At 43.9% G+C, this 9,236-nt stretch overlaps 1 protein-coding gene across 1 annotated transcript in view; it reads left to right on the top strand.

Moving 5' to 3' along the window:
• Positions 1-2,354: 2,354 nt before the first annotated feature.
• The window catches only part of LOC149275614 (3',5'-cyclic-AMP phosphodiesterase 7B-like), a 122,768-nt gene continuing 115,886 nt past the window's right edge, over positions 2,355-9,236 (top strand). Inside the window, exon 1 of the mRNA XM_089504531.1 lies at positions 2,355-2,592. Coding sequence (XP_089360657.1) covers positions 2,355-2,592 — 238 coding nt within the window. The remainder of the gene's footprint in view (positions 2,593-9,236) is intronic.

Here is a 9,236-nt window from a genome sequence, read left to right as displayed (position 1 = left end):
TGGCATATAGGGTATTAAAAGGCATATTATGGGGCAGAGTGGCATATAGGAGGGTATAAAGCATATCGGAAAGGCAGAGTAGCATATAGGGGGGCATAAGGCTTTTCTGGAGGCAGAGTGCCCCATGATATGCCTTTTAACCCCCTTTATGCCACTCTGCCTCCAGAATGCCTTATACCCACTATATGCCACTCTGTCCCATGATATGCCTTTTAACCCCCTATATGGCAGAGTGGCATATAGGGGGTTAGAAGGCATATCATGGGACAGAGTGGCATATAGGGGGTATAAGGCATTTCTGGAGGCAGAGTGGCATATAGGGGTTAGAAGGCATATCAGGGGGGCAGAGTGGCAAGCCTGGGGGCAGAGGTGCATAACTCGGGGGTAGGTTGTCAAATGAAAGGAAATAAAAACCAAACATGTCTCAATCATAGCTTTTATTAAATATGGAAAAAAATAGTCTACATGAATTAATAAAGAAATAAAAGTTTCTTACCAGAATATCGTGAAGAATAATGTGATCAGTGTTTTGTTCCACTGAATAAAATGGAACTTTTTCATCTAAAAATGTTCGCAGTAGCAAATGTTTTGATCCCATTATGTGTAATGTATTTAATTTATTAGGGCCTTTTAACACTTTTGCTTTCTGGCATTTTAATACAAATAATTAGATAAAAAGAATGGCGAATAGTGTGACTCGGGTATGTATAAGGGGTGCGTGTGGGTATAAGAGCTTGACCGTGAGATAAACTATATGGGGCTGGTCTCCAAATTTTTCCAGGGCTGCTTTTCAGTCCCAGTCCGGCCCTGCTTGTAATATGCCCAGCTCTCGGATCCCAGACCCTGTCATATGACCAGTCCCTTGTAATATGCCCAGCTCTCAGATCCCCTGCCCCATCATATGACCAGTCCCTTGTAATATGCCCAGCACTCAGATCCCCTGCCCCTGTCATATGACCAGTCCTCTGTAATATGCCCAGCTCTCGGATCCCAAGACCCTGTCCCTTGTATTATGCCCAGCTCTTAGATCCCCTGCCCCTGTCATATGAGCCGTCCTCTGTAATATGCTTAGCTCCTGGGTCCCCTGTTATATGACCAGTCCCTTGTAATATGCCCAGCACTCAGATCCCCAGCCCCTGTCATATGACCAGTCCCTTGCAATATGCCCAGCTCTTGGATCTCCTGCCCCTGTCATATGAGCAGTCCTCTGTAGCATGCACAGCTCTTAGATCCCCTGCCCCTGTCATATGACCAGTCCTCTGTAACATGCCCAGCTCTGAGACTCCCTGTCATTTTCTCACAGCCCCCATATTGTTTTTTTGTTTGTTTGTCTGTAAATGTAAAACTTTATTGAGAGTTTCCAAATAAACCCAAATATAGCATGCAACCAAACAATAGTCATGAAATACAGGCATACAATAATATCCGCACAACACTGCACTGAGACGGATATATTGTGCGGCCGAATTCATTACGTGTCGGGTCAGTATACACAAGTTCTAGGTGGATATTGATATCTGGGCACCCCTGGAACGTATGCTTCCCTTTGTCGGGGAGAGAAAAAAAGGAAAGAGCAGCCTTTTGCTGAGTTCCGCTACAGAGCTTGTGTCTGCAGATCTGATCCACGTCTCCCTCGGCTGACAGTACTACGTGAACCAGATTAGTTTCTATGTTCCTTCCAGTAAAAGTGCACCTTAGCTCCACAGAACAGACCGGCACTGAAAGCGAAACACCTCTCCGGGTGAAGCTCAAACCAGATGACGAGGAAGAAAGAGAGAGAGAGAGAAAGGGGTCATTAAATTGCATTACAGCAGATCAGCTTTAGCCATGTTTTTAATGCTCTCATCATAATGCAGTCAGAGGAACTAAGCGCTGGACGGCTGCCAGCATAGAGGAAGGAGGCAGCCGGAGTCAAGTTCAGTTCCTCTGTCAGTCTACTCCAGTCTGTCAGTCTACTCCAGTCTGTCAGTCTGTGTGTTCTGCAGGACGCAGCTTGCTGGAGACCTGTAGCTCTTCGGGGTACAGTCCTAGAGACACAACGACAGATACGCAATCCTATCCAACACAAAGGGAAACGAGAAATGAAACAAAAGGCTCAGAAGGAAGAGATTCGAATTGACTTCGGCTGCAAACGTTTTACCTCCAGTGTAGGATTTCTGAAGTGTGTAAAACCGATTGGAGAAGAAATCTGGAAGAAAACAACCACTTAATTCCTCAACTTGGGAGGGTGGGGAGGAGGACAACAAGACCTCGGAAGACCTACTTCAGAGGTGTTCAGTGCCAGGTCAGCTGTCTGTGCTAGCCCTGTATGCCTCTCGACAACCTCTGGCAGCACTATAACACATTATAAGAGGATGCCTGTGTTGGACAGGTGCTTCAGTTCTGCAGAGTTAAGTAGGAGTTGGAGGACGGGGGAAGTTCTTCTCCCACCTTGTATGGGTAGTTTGCCAAACTACCACTCTGGAAGTCTGACCTGCGAGCTGCCAGAAATAATCAAGATGGTAAAACTCCTTTGGAAGTCAAAGAATGGATTGCAGAACATGAAGCAGAGGGGGCTTTTGGCTAATGAAGATGCCCTGGGCGTCCTACCAGGTAATGATCTAGTAATAATAATGTAGTTTAGCTGATAGCTGGCCTGTGGCTCTCCAGCTGTTGTTGAACTACAGCTCCAATGATGTCTAGCCAGCCACTGGAACTAGAGGGTCTTCTCATGTATAATTGCATCTGCTTTTGACGTTATTAGTACAATTCAATAGATTCATAATTTTATTAAGCTTTTTATTGTTTTGGTACTGATTAAAGACCGGTAGAAGGATTAACATTTTAATATCCCTTTTTCCTGATTATGTCATAACTGTTATTTCTTGGAGTAAGATTTCTTATGGAAAAATAATATATCTAAATATATATATATTCATGATTTGTGAGGTTAAGAGTGCAGTGATGACGTGATGCTATATTACGTTACTTTGCTGTCACTTAGTGTCTGTACCGTGCATTTAACTCCACATTCTTTGAATGCCATCAATATGGTTTATTGCCTCAGACATAAGCTGCTGTCATGTGAAAAAAGATAAATTATTTTACCTTCAGTTACCTTCTACCTATTATTGTGAGCATATGATAAAAACATAGCTCTGTTTTCTAATGTCAGATTCTCAAACCAAGCTCAAAACGTGACGGACAGAAAACAAACTCAATGCTATTACATTACCCCTATGATCCTCTACAATGCGTGTTGATACAAGATATTTATTGCATACTTATGACAGCACTGGTTAGACATGCTTTCAGATTTGTGTAGTTGGTTATACTACCATTTCACGTCCATGGTGTCATTAAACTAGGAGCCGCCTGGTAAAAGTGCTACCCCAGGGCATTGAGCACCCATAAAATATCTCTAACCTCTTCCACGCTGTAATATTGAAGACGTTTAAGGGAGGGGAACTGGCAAAACAGATCATGGCCTTTAATAAGGCTTGTAAGTTTGAGTTTTCCTTGGTGGTGTGTATGGCTTCCCGGCAAAGAATATGTCTAAAAAGTATTGTATATAGGAAATCCATGTTAAAAAAGGTTATGCCTACAGTTTGTGACCGGACTGTGGAATTAATGTCAATGGGGTCGTATTTGCAGACCATATCTAAGTTTATTTCTTGGCATCAGCCAATTGTATATATTTATGTTAGGTTGCAAGCGATTTTTAATTTCATTTTGGTGCCTTAGCCTTACCCAATTCTGTATGTATTTTGAGTGATTTTGCTCTGGTGTTGATATAGTTAGTATTTTTTTTTGCTTTACCACAGACTTCTATTAATTTTGTGCAGATGTAGTTGCCAACCAAGAAATGCAGGAGCCTGGAGCTGTTGAGCTACTATTGCAGGGTCACATGATGTCACTTTATGTGAAAAGATGGCTTTGCTGAATCAGCTATGTATAAATCCAATTAGTTTATCCAGAAGGTAAACCCTAGGTCACATAGTGAACACCATGGTATTTGAGGGTTGTGAAGCCCTGCCTGAATAAAACTCATATCTGATCTCTACAGGAGTAAGGGTAACAGCAGTTCAAACTCATAGAGCTAGAAGTATGCGAAGGTAATGTATTACTAATGTCCTTGAAGACACAGATGACATCTTGTCATGTCTAGAGTTGCCTGGATTAATTCCTGGAAATTCCAATAGCCATCTGATGTAACTGTAGCTTAAATGACAAAACAACTATACAAGGGTTGGACAACATTTTGCCACCTTATGTTGGGTCTGTTCTGCTTTGCGCAAAGGGTATCCAAACATGACGGGAGCTGCTATCCAGGCAGCATCGATCAGAAGACTGACAGCCTTGATATATCAGTCTCTCATACCACAACTATGTACTTACGAAGAAAAAACATTCAGGAGTTTAAAAATGACCAACATATAGTGTAGCTGTGTGTGTTGGAATGCTGTAAAATAAGTTATGTAATATAATATAACTTGTGGAATTCTCAGGCGACCAGAGGTCATACAAAAGCCCCAGTGAGACTGTATATCCTTTAATGGGGCTATTTAAAATTCCTGGGGACTCTGAAGCAATCAGCAACGCTGTACATGTTATTGTAGCAATTACTATAGAAATCTACTTGCAGATTCTAACTACTAGAAGATGTCCTCACTGATGTGGTCATTAGAACTCCAATTTTCAATGAGCTATTGAAGAACTTTATCTCATTTGTCAGATTGGTTCTCATGCATCAAGTAACTAGTTTTATTGTCTGGGACATCTAACCGTCCTTTTAAGTTCTTGAGCTAAGCCTTGTAAATCAGATTTGGGTTTCATCATTTCTTTGTTCAGTTACCTGGTGTTATGTTACATAAAAACTGTTACATGAAAGCCTCTTACAAAAACAGGGGCCACAAACTGATGATAGGTAAAGTTTTATTGGAAATCCTGGTACAGTGATGGCATTGGGTATCAGTAGAAAACCAGAACCAAGAAAAGAAAGCAAGCATTTCTTGGAAGGAATAACAGTATTTTGAAAGTACTGCTAAAATGGAACTGACACAAGTTGGTTTGGCAAGCTGAGCCAGGCTCACATTCCACTTGAGTCTTAGTGAGCTAAGGATGCTTTATGCGCGACATGGGCATAACGCTATCCTGAATCTTAAATGAAACCAAAGACTGATACAGTTTTTACAGCAGGAAAAACATTGGGTTCTTACTCACCAAGCTAAATTCCCGTTAGGGTTTCAACTGTCACCATAAGTGTGTTTCACAAATTATGCATTTATGGTGATATTTGTTACTGTAATGTGGTCAGGGCCGGCCCTACAATGGAGCCGACTGGGGCAATTGCCCCAGGAGGCACTTCAGAAGGGGCGGCACTTTGCCGCCCCAAGCGGTTTTGTTTTGTTTTTTTTTGAAGCGGAGGAGAGAGAGAGGGGCACCGAGTGGTTTTCGCTTACCCGCTTGGCGCCCCTCTCTCTCTCCTCTGCGGCGAGTTTCCCTGTTCGGTCTCGGTGCCGGCTTGTAATGCAGAGCGCCGGAAGTGACGTGAATTTCCGGCGCTCAGCATTACAAGCCGGCACCGTGGCAGCACAGGGAGACTCGCCGCAGGACTGTTTAAGGGTAAGTACCGGTGGGGGGGGTAGATAATGCCGCCCCCCCCTCCCGGCGTCGGCGGGGGGCGGCATTTTAAACTTCGCCCCAGGCGGCGTTAAGTCTTCGGCCGGCCCTGAATGTGGTTATATTGTTATTGTAGTAGTGCAGGTACCGTATTGGCTCGAATATAGGCCGCACTTTTTTCCCCCACTTTAAGTCTTTAAAGTGGGGGTGCGGCCTATATTCGGGGTCTAGCGCCCGACGCCCGGGACATGCAGTCCCGGGCGCCGGGCAGGCAGCGGGGTTAGGATACAGATCCCCCGCAGCGGTGCAGGGGACCTGCATCCTACTCCCCGATACGCTCAGATAGCCTCCCCTGCCAGCACTTCCCACGGGGGGGGTGCCGGCACGGGAGGTTGTCTAAGCGCATCGTGCGGTTGTCTAACCGCACGATGCGTTTTACCTCTGGCCCCCCGCCTGACTTACCGGAGCAGACTCCCGGGTGTCTTGCGGGGCCGGCGGGGGACATCTACGCGTATTGCGTAGATGTCCCCCGCCGGCCTCGCAAGACACCCGGGAGTCAGCTCCGGTAAGTCGGGGGGCAGAGGAGGACAGTGGCAGCATATCTCGGGGAGGGAGGAGGACAGTGGCAGCATATCTCAGGGGGGGGGGACAGTGGCAGCATATCTCGGGGGGGGGGGGACGGACAGTGGTAGCATATCTCGGGGAGGGAGGACAGTGACAGCATATCTCGGGGGGGGCAGAGTGGCAGCATGTTTTTTTGGTGCTTTTTTAAAGAAAAAAACTTTTTCTTTAAAAAAGCACCAAACTTTTAGGGTGCGGCCTATATACGGGGGCGGCCTATATCCGAGCCAATACGGTATATCAATGTTGCCTAGGTTTGGATTCTTCACTTCTTTACTGAGGTCCCTTGGACAAAAAGGTCTAATGTCTGAGTATGCTGATGAATCCTAACTGTGTGGCAAGGAATGAAAGGTATGTTGCAGCCATTGCCAGGTTGCCCCCAAAAGGAACAATGTTTATAGCATAACCCTGTTAAAATCAACACTGACAAGGGGACTAGGGTTATACTTAAAGGTAATTTTGGTGCAATTGTTATAGCAGCCAATGGGATATATCAGCTAATGTGTCCTTTTTTATTATTTTGTGCAAGATTTGCCCTTTCTACATAACCTCTACCTTTTGACATTAAACTTCAGCAACATATAGTTACATAGTTCATAAGGTTGAAAAAAGACCTAAGTCCATCAAGTTCAACCCTTCTACCTAACCTTCCTATTCTTGAGTCAAAAGAAGGCCAAAAAACCCTAATTAAGCTACTTCGAATTCTGCCATCAGGGGAAAAAAATTCCTTCTTGACTCCAAGAGGCAATCGGAGTTCTTGGATCAAGAAGTTCTAAAATATTAATGTTATTCTATTTATATCCCTGTATATCATACCTTTCTAAGAAAATATCGAGGCCCCTTTTGAAGGTATCTAATATATATAATATATAATTGTCCTCACTGTGAAGAATCCCTTCCTTTGTCGTCTATGAAACCTGCGCTCTTCCAGTCTCAGAGGGTGACCTCTTGTTCTTTGTATATTTCTGTTAATGAACAGGTCATATAAAGAGCTCTTTATATTGGCCCTGCATATATTTGTATAATGTTATCATATCCCCTCTGAGAAGCGTTTTTTCCAGTGTATATAAGTTTAACTTTTTTAGTCTCTCTTCATAACTAGTATCTCCCAATCCCCTTATTAATTTCGTAGACCCTCCTTTGCACTTTTTCTAATTCCATAATGTCCTTTTTAAGGACCGGTGCCCAGAATTGTACCGCATATTCAAGGTGAGGTCTTACCAATGACCTGTAAAGAGGCAAGATGATATAATCCTCCCTTGAATCAATACCTCTTTTTATGTATGCCAAAACCTTATTGGCCCTCGCAGCTGCTTGCTGGCATTGCGCTCTGTTGTCAACCATTATTCCTAAATCCTTCTCATTGGTAGTTTCCCCCAAGGATATTCCATTTAAAGAATAGGTTGCATTTTTTTTTTTTTTTTTACCATAATGCATAACTTTGCATTTCTCTATATTGAACCTCATCTGCCACTTGCACGCCCAGTCCCCAACTCTGTCTAAACCTTCCTGCAAAGAAGAAACATCAAGGTTAGTCTGAATTACCCAGCCTAATTTTGTGTCATCAGCAAAAACTGTGACATGGCTCTCAATGCAGCTTTGGAGATCATTTATAAATAAATTAAAAAGAAAAGGACCAAGGACAGACCCCTGAGGCACTCCACTTAATACCTGAGAAACATCCATTCACAACAACCCTCTGCATTCTATCTTTTAGCCAATTTCTGATCCACATACAGACATTTGCCCCTAAGCCTATTTCTGTTAATTTATAGAGTAGCCTTTTATGCGGAACCGTATCAAACGCCTTGGCAAAGTCCAGATAAATCACATCTACAGCCAACCCCAGGTCTATATTTTTACTAACTTCTTCATAGAATGCTAATAGGTTGGTTTGACAAGACCAGTCTTTCACAAATCCATGTTGACTTCTACTAACTGGATTATGGATCAAGATATGATCTTGAATGTATACCTTTAGCAACCCTTCAAATAATTTCCCGGTTGAGATTTTGATCCCTTTTTAAATATGGGCACAACATCTGCCTTGCGCCAATCTAATGGCCCTATGCCCGAGCTGAAAGAATCCCTAAAGATTAGTAATAGTGGTTGGGCCAGAATTAGGCTTAGTTCCTTCAGTACCCTTGGGTGTATACCATCCGGTCCAGGGGCCTTGTCTACCTTAACAGTATTTAATTGCTTGAGCACTTTTTCTTGTGTCAGCCAATCCCATGTTTGCTGCAACGGTTCCTTAACATTAGCCAGCAGGGGCTCCGTCATTGGTTCTTCCTTGTTATAAACAGAAAGATGTCGGCTTTCTCTCTGTCCTCACTAACCAAATTTCCAGTTTCAGATAATAACGTACCAACATTCTCTACCTTTAACTTTTTTCCATTCACATACTTGAAAAATTTCTTGGGATTGGTTTTACTTTCCTTGGCAATAAATATCTCATTTTCTAGTTTAGCCATTTTAATCTCCTTTTTGCAGGCTTTGTTGGTATCTTTGTATGCCATAAATGATACTAGCGACCCCTCGCTTTTATAATGCTTAAATGCCAATTGTTTATTCCTTATTTCCTGTTTTACTTTCCAGGTAAGCCACATTGGTTTTGATTTGTTTCTTTTGTACCGTATTGGCTCAGATATAGGCCGCACCCGAATATAGGCCGCACCCGAATATAGGCCGCACCCTAAAAGTTTGGTGCTTTTTTAAAGAAAAAGTTTTTTTTTAATAGATATGCTGCCACTGTCCTCCTCCCCCCCCCGAGATATGCTGCCACTGTCCCCCCCCCCCGAGATATGCTGCCACTGTCCCCCCCCCCCCGACTTACCAGAGCAGACTCCCGGGTGTCTTGCGGGGCCGGCAGGGGACAGCTACGCAATACAACTTCCGGTGCCGGGACTCAGCGGATGTGCCGGCCCCGGAAGTTGTATACGTGTATTGCGTAGATGTCCCCCGCCGGCCCCGCAAGACACCCGGGAGTCTGCTCTGGTAAGTCTTGGGGGCAGAGG

This window comes from Sceloporus occidentalis, unplaced genomic scaffold (assembly GCF_023333645.1).
Source record: "Sceloporus occidentalis isolate IW3139 unplaced genomic scaffold, rSceOcc1.0.p SCAF_275, whole genome shotgun sequence".
Lineage (NCBI taxonomy): Eukaryota > Metazoa > Chordata > Lepidosauria > Squamata > Phrynosomatidae > Sceloporus > Sceloporus occidentalis.
The sequence above is the reverse complement of the archived record's forward strand: the minus strand, read 5'-3'. Positions and strand labels throughout refer to the sequence as shown.